The sequence below is a fragment of the Heloderma suspectum genome, chromosome 7, assembly GCF_057233095.1.
Source record: "Heloderma suspectum isolate Gila_16-S chromosome 7, 16-S_ref, whole genome shotgun sequence".
Taxonomy (NCBI): Eukaryota; Metazoa; Chordata; class Lepidosauria; order Squamata; family Helodermatidae; genus Heloderma; species Heloderma suspectum.
In genome coordinates, this window is record NC_139464.1 from 35,962,384 (window position 1) to 35,978,939 (window position 16,556).

At 43.6% G+C, this 16,556-nt stretch overlaps 1 protein-coding gene across 2 annotated transcripts in view; it reads right to left on the reverse strand.

The window, feature by feature from the left end:
- APPL2 (adaptor protein, phosphotyrosine interacting with PH domain and leucine zipper 2) overlaps nucleotides 1–9,401 on the reverse strand; it is a 43,555-nt gene extending 34,154 nt beyond the window's left edge. For both annotated transcript variants that reach the window (XM_084809658.1, XM_084809659.1), the window contains exon 1: nucleotides 9,071–9,401. In XM_084809658.1, the coding sequence (XP_084665784.1) occupies nucleotides 9,071–9,124 (54 nt within the window). In that variant the 5' untranslated portion in view covers nucleotides 9,125–9,401. The remainder of the gene's footprint in view (nucleotides 1–9,070) is intronic.
- Nucleotides 9,402–16,556: the final 7,155 nt, after the last annotated feature.

Below are 16,556 nucleotides of genomic sequence, written 5' to 3' on the forward strand. Positions count from 1 at the left end.
ATCCTGGAGAGCTCTTATGGTGTTCTTAATATCATTCCCATTTGAGAGACCAGGACTGAGCAATCTCATATACATATGTACATAGGTTGGTTTTAGGATATTATGCGGTATAAAAGTAATTATGTATAAATAAATACATACATACATAGTGGCCAGGGATGGGGGAAGTTGCTTGACATGTTAGTTTCTTCTCAACATTAATGTGAACCTCTAGCTGCATTCAGATGACATGTTCCCAATGTCTCCAATCTCTTTGGTGCTTATGTGCTCCCTCCTCCCCGACACACTTACTTAAATGAACATTTCCTTGTTAGATCAAAATCAAAGTGCTCGCAGCTATTTTAAAGGTTTTTGTTTGTTAGTTGAAGTATCTGGAGATCTGATTGCAGATGTCCTGTGCGGTTCTCCCTCTATGCGAGGCAGTTTTTTCTGAACAGAATAGCTGTCGGTGAACTTACACTCAACAGCCCAGGGCTTCGCTCAGGCTGATATTCTCACTATTCATGCATAAGACATCTGTTTCTGAAGGTTCTAGAAAGACAAGTTTTTGTGACTGACAACCGGGAAGTTTGGACTCCTACCCTACCGTGCAACTGGACTGACCAAGTGGCCCTGGGCAAGTTATGGGACTGTGGCAATCTTCATGCAGTATCAACTGCATGTGTGTCCCACCCTTCTTCCATGGGGCTCAGGGTGGCATTCCTGGCCCCCTCCCCTTTTACTGCATTACAACACTGTGAGGTAGGTTAAGCCAGGAGACTGTGACTGGCCCAAAGTCACCCAATGATCTTCGTAGCTGTGTGGGGATTTGAATCAGGGTCTTCCAAGTCCTAGTCAAACCCCCCAACCACTACACTGTGCTGGCTTTCACCATATATGCATTTGAAGCAACCATCAAAACAACAGACATGTGAAACGTACGACCCTGTTCATGTTTCCCCATAACTGGTATTGAGAGGCATACTGCCTCCAATACCAGAGGTAGTATATAGTCATGACTAGCAGCCACTGATAGCCTTATCTTTCATGAAGGTGACAAATCCCTTTTTAAAGCTGTCCACGTTGGCAGCCATCACTATTATTTATTTATTTATTTATTTGTGATACCTCTATACCGCATATATATATATATATATATATATATACACACACACACACACACACACACACACATAAACATTAAAATCACATTTAAAATACAATATTAAAAACAATTCCAATTACAATAATAGTACAGAGCGGTAAGATGGAGCAGCATGATTAATTTAATTACAAATTATATGTACTGTGGTAGTGAATTCCATAGTTTAACTCAAGCGAGACTAACATTTTTCAGGTTGAGGGCCGAATTCCATTTTGGAGAAGCTCTCAGAGGCTATCAGCAAACGTTAGCAAAAAAATTCCCAGATCCCACTATTACCAATTTCTAGTAGGAAGCCATTTCTGCTGGATGTGGCTGTGCATGTCTACTCAGAGGTAAGCCACAGCAACCACAGAACTATGCAATGAAAAGCATAAATGTCAGCCAACTGGAGTGTGTTCTTTTTTTTATGTTTTAAAAATCCAATGGATCCCTGCCTCCTTATAAGTATTTTAGGACTATGCCTACTCAGATGTAAGTCACAGGACAACTTCAGCTCAGTTCAGTGCATGTCTCTTATCAGAGATTGTGGTGACCGCCCAGGGGTCTAGTTACTAATAAATCTCTTTAAAATGATCTTTTCAAATGAGCACTTCCTAACAATGCTTAGCTGTGACTAAGCAGGCACAGGAAAGCTCTGTGAACTCAGCGGAGGGATCAGAAACAAACGTGTTGCTCCAGAAACACCCTAGATCAGGGGTGGGCAGAAAGCAGATCTCCAGATGAGTTGGAATTCAACTTCCAGCATTTCTGACCATTGGTCATGCAGGCAGGGGCTTCTGGGAGTTGAAGTCCCAAACATCTGGCGATCTAACTTGTGCTCACCACTGCTCTAGGTCACCCTAAACTTCCCGCTTTTACAGCTTCAGAGTCTCCTTCATTATTGGAAGCACTTACTGAGGCTGATCAATTATATCAACCCACAATCCATGTTTATAAATAATTATTGGTGAATAAATACGACACACAGGGTCTTAAGCAGGAATGGAATAAGCAACTAGATTGTCCCATTTTGCCTAATCAATGGATCACCACTGCGGTGTCTGTATCTGAAGTGTCTATGGATCTCAGATTATGCCTTATTCCACACAAACTCTTGTTCCGTGTGTATTGGATGCTGCAATGTCTCTTTAATAAGGGTTTGTCTAAGTCAGCTAATTGCTGGAGGGGTAACACAGCTAATGTTTCTTTTAATCATATGTTTTGACAATGGTCAATGGTTGCCTCTTTTGGGAGGAGTTATTATACGGATAAACCTTGTATTGGAACACTCTTTAATATTTACTGATGTACATGTCCTCTTAAATTATCTATCTGCTTCCTGGAAGTAGTGCAAATGGAGTCTCCACACCTTTTTGACAGCTAAAAGACTGATATTACAACATTGGAAGGATAAACGCTCACCTCCTATAATGCAATGGATTGAGGACCTAACAACACTTTCAAAATTTGAACAGGTGTTATATAGACAATACTTGTGACTGGATACTTATATGGATATTTGGTCTGCTTTTGTTGAAGTTTAATGTATAATTCTTAGAAAGCTGTATTTTCATATTGTTACTTGTTCCCCCCCCCAATGAGGACTACCCCATAGCAAAGGGGAGGGGGCAGGCGTATAACTGTGATTCTTGGCCTACTAATCTCCCCAGGCTTCAAACTTTATAGGTTCACCTTTGTCTATAGCCCCTGAGAGCATCTCCAGAATGGAATTTGGCCCTCAGACTGAAAAATGTTAGTCACCCCTGAGTTAAACTTATGGTTATGGGAGTCTGCCCCTAGTTGCTGAAGATGTTACTGCAGGCTTCAACCACATGGACACATTTAAATTAATTAAAATTAATCAGTGCGTTTTTTAAAAAACCAACCCTGCGCTGCACACCCCCTAGAGTCTCCTTAGTATGCATGCCAAGTATCGGGTATCTAGGCTTCATGGTCGTGGTGTTATGACCCTGACGGACATCCTCTTTTATTATTATAGATATTCACACCATCAATGTGCATGGTGGCACATTACAACATGTGAGAGGACAAGTCTCTGCTCTGAGGGAACCTACAATCTAAAATCCAACACAAGGGAGATAATAGAGGAAGGGGAGTAGAAATGGAAGCCAGGGTAGCTAAGGGAAAAATATGCGCTTGGTTTCTGTTATGCTTACACTCCTTCACATATCACATTCATTAAGAAGTGAAGTGTGTAGAAAGGGGTTATGGGGCCTCACCTGTAGCCTCACTCCCAATGACACAGACCTCCTCCTACGACTGCCATCCACAGACACCTGAAGCAGGAAAGCACAGGTGCATTCCTGCAGGTGATGAATTTTGAAGGCAGGCACTCAACAGGACAGTTCCCAAAGCCACCCCGCCCCTCCCCCAGGAGAGTCCAAACCACAGGCAGCTATGTTGTTCCATATCAACAAACTCGTTCTCAAAGTTTTCATCCGCTAGGGGAGCGGGTCTTTCCTAAAGCTAATGGGTCTTAATTGCCCTTTCAAGACCAACCCACCCCCAAAACACTTTACATTAGGACAAGGGACAATATATTGTTGCTGGGAAAATTCATCTCCTGCCCCAGCCACTGTGAGGATTGCAGCTCGGTGGAGAACAGGGAATTCTGAGGGGGCTGGCAGGTGACGTCAGTGTCTCTGTAAATAAAGAAGTGCTGGCGCTGCGTCCCTGCAAGCCCTAGCTCCAGAACACCCCTGTGCTGGAAGCCACTATGCGCAGAGGCTTCCCTGGGTTCTGGAACCCGAATCAGGCAGCGTTCCAGGATGCTGGGAAGCCCACCCATGTCAAGGTCTATACAGGTCGGGTTCCCCAACTCAGACATCCACGTATTTTCATGGACAGCAGGGCCTGGAGGAGTCACATGTTCGCAGATTACAGGCGTGGCCCCATGGACCATTTTTGAGCGCTTTACCCCTTCACATGTTACTCTAGGATATAGTGGGGTTTGGGGACTAGGAAGCTGAGCCAACAAAAAAGGTGTGTTATGAGGAAGGATTTGAAGGAAGTAAGAGGTGTTTTGGAGGCAGTTTAAGGCAATGCTTTATGTATTTGATTTGTACCTTAGCTTTCTACCAAAAACGGCATTCAAGGAGGCTTACAATCACTAATAAAAACAACAATGAGCAAATACATTAAAGCACAATTAAAAACACAATACAGTAAAAACGGCATCCAGATCAACAGACCAACTTGCACAGCAAAGGCCCACTTGCATAAAGCAGTTTTTGCCTGCCAGAGGAAGGGCAGCAGAGAGGGAGCAAACCTAATCTCAGCAGCCAGGGAGCGGCCACCAAGAAGGACCTCTCTCAAAGATCTTAAGGAGTGGGCAGGCTCATGTGGAGAAGGTGGTCCTTCAGATAGCCTGGTCCCAAGCCATATAGAGTTTTATAGGTCATAACTGGCACTTTGAATTCTGCCCAGAAACAGACCGGTAGCTAGTCAAGCTGTTTAACAAGGGAGTCACGTGCTCCCTGTAACCAGCCCTGGTCAACAGTCCAGCTGCACCGCTCTGGACCAGCTGAATTTCCGAACAATATTAATGTTATAGACATCTTTGTCAGGGTGAGGGCCAGAGAGGGACAAAAGGACTGGGGCCATACAGAGAATGGTCGCATATCCTGACAACTGACTAATTATATAGGCTTTAATAAGTGAGCTGTGGCAAATTAAGGCAGAAAGCACCAGAGCTTCAGCTGATGCAACAAGGGCAACCCCAGAAAAACTAGTCTGGGAGAGTAAAGTGGTGGCAAAGACCATTATTAAGGGAACAAGGATTTAATCCATGCCTTAATAATAAAAGGGCCTTAATAAACTTTAACTGAAGGCTTATGAAGTGGGGAGTATTTTGAAGGAACTCCTGCTCGTTATTTTTTATGAACTGTTGTAAACTGTGCACAGAGCTCTGGCTAAGGAGCGGTATAGAAATAAATAAATAATCCTTTGAAGTAATCCCAGTGACATTAGGTGAACACATTCCTAGAACTAAGATTCTATTCTTCTTAAATGCAAACTAGAAAGCTAAGGCTTCTACCCTGAAACCACTTCCCTGAGGCATCCATTTCACACAGCTGTGTTTATTTGATAGCTGCAAGTCCCAGAACCTTGATGCTGTAAGGTAATGATCACGAGTCAGCTATAATGGGAAGTGGTTTCTTATCACACAAACCAAATAACAGGAGGCAAGCTAGGATATGATACACGTATGACAGGGACAACTGTCATTTATCGCTTCTGCTCAGAAACAATCAAAGAAAATAATTTTTAAAAAAAGACAAGGGAGAAATAGACGTTGGAATTTTGATTTGGAAATCTTTGCTCTTCAAATAAATCACATTTTAATCACCATAACTAATAAATACAATATTATTATTTACACACATCTACATTTTACTTAATGTGCAGAAGTACGTTGGGAATCAAAAAACTCAATGCTTCACAGCATAATTTTCCATAATTTCATCTACAAAAGCAGGTTACTTCACATTAACGTCTCATGAGTATCTTGCTTATAATCAAGAGTTTTTAATTAAATGTATCCATTATAAACTTTCCTTTTAGTCCAGGAGCACAGTATCATGTTGTTCTTTTCTTCTGCTTTTTCATCTGTAAGCAAACTTGGCAAACCTGGGTAATCAATGACACCAGCCTTCCCCAACCTGGTGCCCCCCAGATGTGTTGTGCATGCTGGTTGGAAGTGATGGGAATTGTAGTCCAACACATATGGAGAGCATCAGGTTGGGGAACACTGAATTACATCAAAATCCTAAACATAGTTACTTGGCAGAAAGTTCTACAGGCCTCAACTGAATTTATTTCCAAATAAGCATGTTTAAGATGGGGATGCATTATCTGAAAACGAAGAGAGCAATCCTATGCCCCTACACAGAGTACAGAGGGCCACAGAATACTTTGGATTCCTGGATCCAAGGCCAGACACAGCACTCTGACCTCAGACCCAGGAGTCCAAGCTCCCTGACCCCGCCTCCTCGAAGCCGGTGTGGAGAGAACCGTGCCAGCTGCCTCTATGAGCTTATAAATGCGAGCTTAGAGAGGAGGGAAAGAGGGTGTTTCTGTGGGAAGGGACAGGAGGAGACTGGGGCAGCTGGCTTATGAAGAATCCTCCAGCCACCCCAGCCTCCTTCCCTCCCACTTCAGACAGATGGACAAAATCACCCATCTAGCAAAAAAGCAGGGTGAGAGGAGCGCGGAGGCAAATATTGCCTCCACACTCCTCCCATCCTGCATAGGATGCTCAACCTCTGGATAGGATTGCGTCCTAAATTTACATTATTAGTCTGATTTTTCCTTTTGTGTGCTTTTTCCTCAGAATGGTATTCAGAGACCAATTTTATAGAAAAAGGTTATACTAATGTTGGGGAAAGAGATATGGAGAACCAAAATTAGACCTTAAAATCAGTTACTATATTTGTATAGGTTTATTCATACTTTGCTCTCCTTTGGAACAGGACCCTAGGATCTGTACAGGGAAAAGGCTATGTATACATCTAGTGACATAACATTACAACTGCTCTGAGTAAGTTGTGGTTTATCCCCTGGGCAGAAAAAGAAAAAAGGATCAGGTGATCACTAGTCAAGACGGATTTCCCTCTTCAGGCCAGAGGGCTAGCAGCATCTGAAGAGGAAGGGGAGTATGGTGAATCTTATCTGAGCCCTCTTGGTGGAATAGGCTGCATTAAACCATTGCAACAGGGCACTAAACAGCATAATTGCTGAATTGGCACAGCTTCCAGATATTTACGCTGAAGAAAACTTACAAACTAAACTTAAGAAGAAACTTTAAAGGCGGTAGGGTGGGGGTGGTTCTTTGTGTGTGTTTTCTCCCAAGACGACATTAAATCTGCACCCTGAAATAATAATTACATCTGCAGGTAATGAGCAAGTTGACCAATTCTTAAAAAAATGATAACATAACCTCTAGAGAGGAAAACTGACAGATCATAAAATGTGTCCTCAATATGAGTTTATGTATTCAGGTCTATAGTCAGCCCCATTGTAAAGACTTGGGGCAGGTAACCAAGCTCAATATTAAAAGCTCAAATGAAATTAGTTTTAAAACTACGACCCAATACCAATGTTATCACACTCAGAATCATAAATTACTAGGTCTCAATGCCTGTTCATACACACCAACAGGCAAGATTAATTGGTAAATCTTTTTTCCTGGACCATTTTGAACTCTGAAGTATGCATGCCTGAAGGCTCCCCCAACATTCCAGCTCCTTCCATTGGAAGACCACCTATGAACCTGTACACAGTTTCCCCAAGTAACTGAGAGAACTCAAGTGAAAATTATGTGTACAATACAGGTTGGCATCCTTAAATGGGAGTGCCCTGAACTCCAGGAATTGTGCCCACTGTAAATTCTGTAAACAAACAGAAAGATTTCATCCGGTGGTTTTTAAAACGTTCTTTGCAGCCTCTGCTCTTTTCCATGTGCTGCACAAACCAGCAGCCAGGCTTGTTAAGCAACCAGGCCTTTAAAGCACCAGCATCCATTTGGACGAGTCACATGATGCCTGCATATTCTCCACTGAATCGGAAACCCCATTTGCAATGCAGCCCCTCAAAAGACCCAAAAACATCAAGGAAGGAAAGAAGAACAAAAAGGGGTGGGGGGGAATTACTTGGTAGTGAAGCCTCTTTTTCAAACACCTACTCTCTACCCTAGCAAAGGAATACAAAGCACGCCTCAATATCAGTTCAGAGCCTCAATATTTCAAAGCCTTGAGCAATCTCCTCACACTTAAAACTCTCTCATAGATTTTAATGGTGGAGTCTCAATAATTTGTTTTATCTTAATTATACACTCTACTGTTCTAACATTTGTTGTTGCTGGTGTGTGTGTGTGTGTGTGTTAGTTAATGCATATGAAGCCTAAGAGATCAAGAATACAAATGAAACAGAAACAATTATCTTTCCCTTCCCAGAGATTTCAAGGAGAGGTATCTGTGGTGCACCTCCAGTTAAAAGTGACCTAAATTTGTCATAGTGCAACCTCTCATACATTTGCAGTGATAAAGCTACTTCCGGTCTCCTCTCCTCCCTTCAAAGCTCATTAATATTTCCACAGAACTTTGCACAATAACTATTGTTCTAATGCTTCCATGCTCTCCTTCCCACCTTATAAAATGGAGTAATGTTATGGTCTTAACAGCAACTGCAAGAAATTTGCACATTCACAACATACTTGATGGACAGAATGCAAATTATTCTTAGTATTTGCTATCAGGATTATTCTTCCCTTCCACAGGGCCAGATTCCTTCATACATCAGATCACGTCCATAAAGACTAGAGTTTTGTTTTTCAGAGTTCTGTTTTTCCATCTTGTGTCATAACACACAACCCCTGTTGTTGTTTTCTTAATGCCTCCCCTGACGAAGGGTTTTGATGAGTTCAAAAGCTTGCTCAGAAATTTCTGATTTTTTTTCTTGGCCCTGGAAATATCATCCCACTGTTACCGTGAGGCATTTATCTCTTTATTTAAAAGGAAAATCTCCCTCTTTCCCAGTTAATAAGCCTGTAACCATCATGGCTACCTTTCCATTTTGATTCCTTGACACTCTGTGGGAAAAGGCAGCTGGAGCGCTAGAAGAACTTATTATCAAGAGGATTTAAACAGGAACCCCTCATGTATCTGCTTTCAAACACCGATGAAAAACAGCGGCAAAAAGCTCTCCTAGTCCCCAGGTTTGCTTTGATGCGGTCGGAAGCCAGATCCATAAAAGAGACGCGCAGAGGAGGCCTGCTAATTCGGCTAAATAATGCCTTATTCTGGATCGCTGACAATCCTGCGGATTCTCGCCCATGCTGCGGGTAGCGCTCGCGTTTGCGCGCGGTTTGGACTTCGCCCTCCCTTCCCGAGCCGCCGTTCAGACGACCCCCCAGCCCCGCCCTGGTACCTGCGGACTATCCTGCAAAGCCTCTTCCAGGCGGAGCTTGTCGACGACGGGCATCGCCGGGCGCTGGAGAGACGCGACCGTGAATAATTTAGGCTGGGCGAATTCTGCTGCTGCTGCTGCGGCCGAGCGATCTCGCTGACGCGTCTTCTACTGAGGCTGTGTCGCCTTGGCCAGGAGACAGGGAGAGACGGATTGCTGGCGCGCTGCCTTCTCCTTCCCCGCCCTCCGCAACAGGGACGAAGAAAAGAGGCGACCTTTCCGCAGCCGCCGCGTTAGGCGGCTCTCGCTCCTGCAGCCTGCCCGTTGCGCACCGAGGCAGCTCGCCCAGTCTGCAGGCGGCTCGCCCAGGACCGCCCCGCCCGGTTCCTGTTTCTGGGAGGAAGCGGGACAACTAGTGGGGAGCGGCGGGAAGCGTGGCGTCGCGGGCCTTCCTGCCTCCGTAAAACGTCCTCGTTGCGCAAGCCTCGCTGGGCAGCCTGGTCGGTGGGTCGGGCAGGTGTGTGGTCCGGGCAGCAGGTCGGGCCTGGAAGACCGGCCGCGTGGAGAGCTCTTGCTCAGGACGGAATGGAGTACCCTGAAGGAAGGCATATTCTTTCGGGATATTCTGGATATTTAGGGCGCAATCCTATGCATGTTTAGACAGAAGAAAGGCCTACAACTCCCAGCCAGCTACGCTGGCTGGGAGTTGTAGGCCTTTCTTCTGTCTAAACATGCATAGGATTGCGCCCTTATTTATTTATAATTTTTGTATCCCGCCCTATGTCATTCAGATCTCAGGGTGGCGTGCAGATGAAATCAATTTAAACCGTATAAAACTAAGTGATTTAAACAGCTAACGTATCAAACCATTAAACAAGCTAATACTGGTATATTAAACAAGCTAGTATCCAATGTCAGTCCTACTTAGAGTCGAGCCATTGAAAGGAATGGGACTTGTTAGTCGTGGCTAGCTTAAGCCTCCTTCATTTCAATGGGTCTATTCTAAGTAGGACTAACATTGGATACTACTTTCCGTTCTCCTTCCCCCTCCCTTTTTTCCCATTTCGCCCGCCCACCCACAATTGAGCATACTCAGTTTTCACTGAAGTCTTGGATGAGAGGGTGTCTTCCCAGGAAGGTGTTCCGTACTTCTGCAAAGCACGGAGTCCCACAAGGATGGGCGCTTATATGGATCGCCCCACCCCCCTCAAAAGGAAATGCATCACCACAAACTAGGGCACAGGTTTTCCTAAAATTTGGTTATGCTCATTTACAGGTGTAAATGAGCAAACGTAGGAATAATTATTATAATTTGAGAGGCAGTACGCTGTAGTGGTTAGAGCATTGGAATGGGACTCGGGAGATCCAAGGCTCCGGACATGACATTGGGTGGTTTGGGGCCAGTCGCTGACTCTCTGCCTAGCCTACCTCACAGGGCTGTTGTGGTGATAAAATGGAGAGGAGGAGGACCGTGTAAGCTGCCTTGGGTTCCTTGCAAGAGGAAAAAAGGGACATAAATGAAATAAATAAATAAATAATTTAAATGGAAATAAAATTTCATAGTGAGGAAGACTTTGACCTGTGTTCCTGCCTGTTCAGTCTGCTGTCCAGGTGCTAACAGTTAATGGGCAACTTCATGGGTTTTGTTTCTCTTCCTTCTTCCTTCTTAAGAGGACACATGGCCACCCTAGGTCTCATGCTATACTTCCCTCTTGTTTCTCAGTGCCCAGTTTTCACTACAGTCACTCATCAGCTCAGCTCACTATTAGTGTATAATGATATATGATTGTAATAAACACTGCGTTTAAGGCTCCTAAATGGCCAGGAAAACAAAACCGCCAAACAGTATGGCCTGTGCCATTATCAGAAGCTTGATATGCAGAAATTAGCATGAGAAGCTTTTCATGGCATGAAGCCAAAATGTTATTTGGGCTGTAATCGTATCCATCCTTTGTTGTTGTTGTTCAGTCGTTCAGTCGTGTCCAACTCTTCATGACCCCATGGACCACAGCACGCCAGGCCTTCCTGTCCTGCGCTCTCTCCCAGAGCGTGCTCAAGTCCATATTCATTGCATCGGTGATGCTATCTAGCCATCTCATCCTCTGCTGTCCCCTTCTCCTTTTGCCTTCAATCCTTCCCAGCATCAGGGTCTTTTCCAGAGAGTTTTCTCTTCGCATTAGGTGGCCAAAATATTTGAGCTTCAGGTTCAGTATCTGTCCTTCCAATGAGTAAATGCCATTAAATTCACTGGGGCTTGCTTCTGAGTACACGTGTAAAGGATTGCTCTGTTATTTATTTGTACTCCTTTGGACATTTATATCCAACCTTTTCTATTTAAAAGAATCAAACTTCATCTTTTTTTCTGTTTAATCTTCCGTGCCTGTTTCTGCTGTTATGCTGTTGTTTTATTTCTGTATATGAGACTGTTTTGTTTGTAGTGGTTGTAAGCCATCCTGAGTGATGCAAATGCACTGGAAGGGTGGGGTATTACATTTTGTAAATAAATCAGTGGTAAATAAATGTCAGGTAATCTGTACAGTACAGGCAACTGTATGGACAAGTTTTTGTTGCATGTTATAAGCCACAGCAGAAAGAAAGTTGATCCATAGGTGACATATTAGTCTGTTACAGCAAAACCTATGAAGATTCTTGTGATCATTTAACAACCTAACAGATTTGTTGTGGCACAAATTGAGGCCACTAAAAGTTTGTGCCACAGGAAATCTTTGGAGGCTTCCAGGAGAAAGGTTCCTAGTGCTACCAAACAAAAGGCATGCAGCTATTTTGTCTTTTCCTCCTCAACAGTTTTTCTGGTAAGAAAAAAAGATGGAAAACGCATTGAGAAAGCAGGGGAGGGCTACAAATTGAAGATGATACCCCCCTGTAAAATTCGCTGAATGAGGCAGGATGATTGCACAACAAAGCCTCTTCTGGAAACACCCTTTCCTGTCTTAATTGCAAGTTCACATCAACTGGGTGCTAACCTGGCATTGCTCTTGGCTTAGTTTAAACTTCAAACTATTATCAATGAACAGCCAGGATCATAAGCCATGATTTGATCCTGGCTTGCTTAACTAACCATACTTTAAACTAACCAGGCATACCATCTGAATTTGGATGTGTCAGGAAATTCTCGTTTAGCACAAGCTTCTGATCTCCTTGCAACCGCCCCAGAGGAGGGAGGAGTATGTAAGACTGAGGCTTGTGCAAACTTGGGCACATAATGCTAAACCATAGTGTAGCATCACATGAGAAAAGACCTGTCATTCACCTCCATAATAATTCTGTAACTAAAATGGCAATCCCATGCATTCTCTACTTGACAGTACATCTCACTGAACTTGATGAGACATTTCTGAGTAAACATGCATAGGATTGAGTTGTGAGTGAAATCTTATTATTCCCATTTTACCGCGGGGCAACCGAGGCTGAGAGGAGGAAAGAGACTTGCTTGCATGCTTCTCAAATTCAGATCTATTTATTCAGCAGACTAGCACAGTAAGTAGTAACAACAAAGAGCAATGACAACAGTAAAGAATATACAGTAAAACACACAGAATATGCAAAGTGTAAAATCAAGTATATAAATGCAAGTAAAGAATCTAAACATGATTCGAAATGCAACCAATTTAAAACAGAAACACAAATTTGTAGCATCACAGCTGAACTTGAAATACTATTACATTTTTGGCTGGATATCTTTGATTCTAAATTTTGCCATAGTTAAAGCATATGTAGCAACTGTGTGAGGAGCCATCAGAGGTCTCCATGCAGGCCCCTGGATTCCCCAGTTGCCCAGTGACAAGAGCCTGCAATTGTCTAATTATCACAAGCTATCTGCTAGCTGACATAAGAAAGTTTCGTTTGTCCCTTAGGTAGGACCTGTGCAAATGTACAACTATCATGCTTAAGAGTTGAGAGAATATAAATTCCCTATGGACTAGGATTCCCACTTAACTGGGATTTGAAGCTGTCCGGTGGCCAGTAAACCTTGGTTGGCAGGGAATCTTGATTAATGGCAAGCATCATTAATAACTGTGCTGATATAGACCTGGTTCAGTTGACACAAACCATGGTTCAAGCAAACCATGGGTTGCTGAGAACAAGCAGGAGCGAGCGTGCTGGCTCCTGACCACTCCCACTGTGCTGAAAAACCCAGGGATACTCCATTCCTGGGTTGTTTAGTGCAACTTGCAAACTAGGAATTGTGGGTTGAAAGGGGAGGAACAACTATGGGTTTCTAGTCTGGGTTTGTTCCTCCCTCAACAAACTATAATTCCAGGTTTGCACGTTATGCTAAACAACCCAAGGACTGAGCATCCCTGGGTTGTTTAGTACAGTGGGAGTGGGTGGGAGCATGCATGCTCACTCACTCCTGAACAACCCTTGGTTTGTTTAACTGTTGATTGTTGTGTTGTCTGAACTGGGCCATAATATTTACCCATGAATTAAGCCAACTGGAGAAGAATCGGAGGAATTTGTACATGAGAGGGGAGAAGCCCACTCCTGATATCTTAATTGTGATTAACTTAGGGAACAGATCTCTTAACCATGGTTAAGAGATTACCTCTATACAGGCCCATCTAAGGTGTCAGGGTTGGATCTGAGCCCATAGAGTCCCAAAGTAGCTCTGATTCTGAGGAGGAGATAAGAGTCCATGGGAGAGGAACCCCCTCAGGTTTCAGAGGTACAGCTGGAGGGGGAGCCCCCCCGCTCACATTCCTGGGAGCAATACTGACCCTGGCATGGAAAGGGAGGGACAACTTGAGCTTTTAGATGCCAGGAACAGGCATAAGTGAGAGGTTGCGGGAGCCGAGCTGAGGCGCTTAGCCTGTTTGACTCAATGTCAGCAGCTATTCCCCGAGGCCCCACGGGAAAGGGGGAGAATTTCCCCTCCTACTCCTTAAGTTCAGCAGTTGCCGCGCTTTTCTCCAAACGGAGACCAACTGACGTCTTAACCTTTAGAAACCCCTGGTACGCTGTTCCTTTGTCTTTCCTCTGAGTCTCAGGCAATTAGCATCTGTAAGCCTCATTAGGCTGAATGGAAATAAAGCTTTGGAAAGCAGCCCTTTTGTCTGACTGTTGATTCTGGCTATTGGAGGGCTCAGAAAACTACAGGGGCATTCCTGACATAAGGAGTCAGAGGGACAATAAAATAATGAAGCAGATCTTCAATAACACCTGTGTCATAGAGCTGAAAAAGCGAGTCAAAGATTATCTGTTCAAAGTAAAGGTCACTAATTATAGCCAGCCACTGTGTCTTTGGGGTTTGTGTAGCTTTGACATTGATTGATATTGCATATGAAATTTGGGATGTGACCCTTTAACCCAGTGTGCTAGGACTGCCTTGGCATGGCTTCGCTCGGCCAGTGCTAAAGCTGAACGCTCTGTTCCAGTCTCTTAATTAAGATCCGTAAACGAGATTGTTGTCCTCACTTTGCCTGTCTCAGCAAAGAAAAGCAGCTAGTCCTCTGTAAAATATCAGCTCTTACACTGATATCAGGCTGCAAATAACCTGAAATGGATTTTAAATTATGCTAACTGCATTTTCAGAGGGGGTTAGGAGAAACAAAGAAGTGCCATAGTTACTGAAAAAGGAACTACTGAATTGGATAAGATTCCTTTCCTTTGAAACTTGAAGCACCACAATGTTATGCTGGTGGTGCCAGTGCTACAGCATGGGACACTTGGGCCATAGCTCTGGACCTAGAAAGGCAGGAGCAGCCCACCTGAACTGACAGGAGAGATAAATCGTCAGCTCTGAAGTTAGGGAACCTTCCAAGTTAACCCTGCCTTCTGTCCCCAGTATGAGTCTCTAAGCTGACAGATGCCCATTGCAAAGTAGGGAGGGGGCAGGAATTGATAGGCTAGAGTTATTCCACTTTGACACTACCACTAACATAAATTACGTTGCACTTGTGTAAGCGACTTCTAGTACAATACCAATAGCGTTTGTTGATGCCAAGAGTTTCCCCAGAAAACCCGTCATCCTGGCAAACGCTATTGTTGTTGCACTAGATGTTGCTTGTGCTAGCCCAACGCAATTTACATTAGCAAACCTGTTGCACTCGCAAATGCTATTTCCATCGTTCTAGAGGTTGCTGGCACTAGTGTAACATCATTTACATTATGACACAGATAGCTGGTTGGCCGCTGTTTGAACAGGATGTTGGACTAGATAAACCCTTGGTCTGATCCAGCATGGCTCTTCTTACGTTAGCGGTAGTGTCGAACTGGATTCTTCATCCTTTATTTTCAGTGGTGGTTTCAGAATTTGCATATATTGAGATTAAAATACACAACTGAGCAGTACCGATAGGTTTTCACAGGTAAACGCTGTGAAGCTGCCTTATACTGAGTCAGACCATTGTCCCGTCTAGCCCAGTATAGTCAACACTGACTGGCAGCAGCTCTCCTGGGTTTCAGGTAGGAGTTTTTCCAGCCCTGCCTGGAGATACTGGGGTTCGAACCTGGGACCTTCTGCATGCAAAGCAGGGGCTGTACTGTTGAGGCATGGCCCCTCTCCTCTAACTGTAGTCAATTATTTCATCAATAGTTTGTACTGGTAGGATGCCAGTAGCTCATTATGCCAGTTGGCCATAGCTATCCTTCACAGTGAAAAGTGTTTAGATTCCAAAACACTTTGCAAAGTAAGCCAACACCCAAGCATTTTCTTTCTCAACTTGAGGACTTCAAACTGTAGTTGGCTAGAAGGGGTGTGTGTGTGTGTGTGTATATATATATATATCATTGTTTAGTCTATGATTCATGCCGGGAAACCTATTATGCCAACTGCAGTCTATCCTGTGCTTTTATTTGACCTGACTTGTTCTACTAGTTTTGGAGAAACAGAGCTGAAAGTACATTGCCGTTCAAATGGGAATGCAAAAGCAAATTGGGGGGAAGGGATTGGTTTCCTAACTGGGCACAATATCAATATTTTAATGATTACGAGGAGGAATGAGGCATTTAGGGTGCAAAGCTGGCTGGGGAATGCTGGGAGTTGTAGGCCTTTTTTTCTGTCTAAACATGCATAGGATTGCACCCTTAAAAATTAAAACTAGCTAATTGCCTGAATGGTGTAATGTCTATTTTGGAAGATATCATGAAGTTCACAAATTGGCCTTTTCATCCCATGTAGATGCTGAAGTCTACTTTGAACTGCCCTAGCATATTATCACACAATTCTGTTCCTAAAATATACATTTAGTTAAAATAACAAACACCATCTTGATGTTTAACATTTTCATATTTTGCCATTTTAAATTTATTTTTAAACCGAATTGATTGTTGCATTTTTGTTTGGCTTGCTGGCTGAAGAGTTGTCATTTTAATTTATATTTTAATGTATAATGGTACGATTTTTATATTGGAGTTGTTTGTTCTGATGTTGTGCATGCTGCCCAGGGATCCCTTGTGGGTGAAGAAGGCTTAACCAAAGACATTTTGCAGCTGGAGGCAGTAAACAAGAAGGTGCACCCTCGCATTCCATGTAGAAAAGCCAACT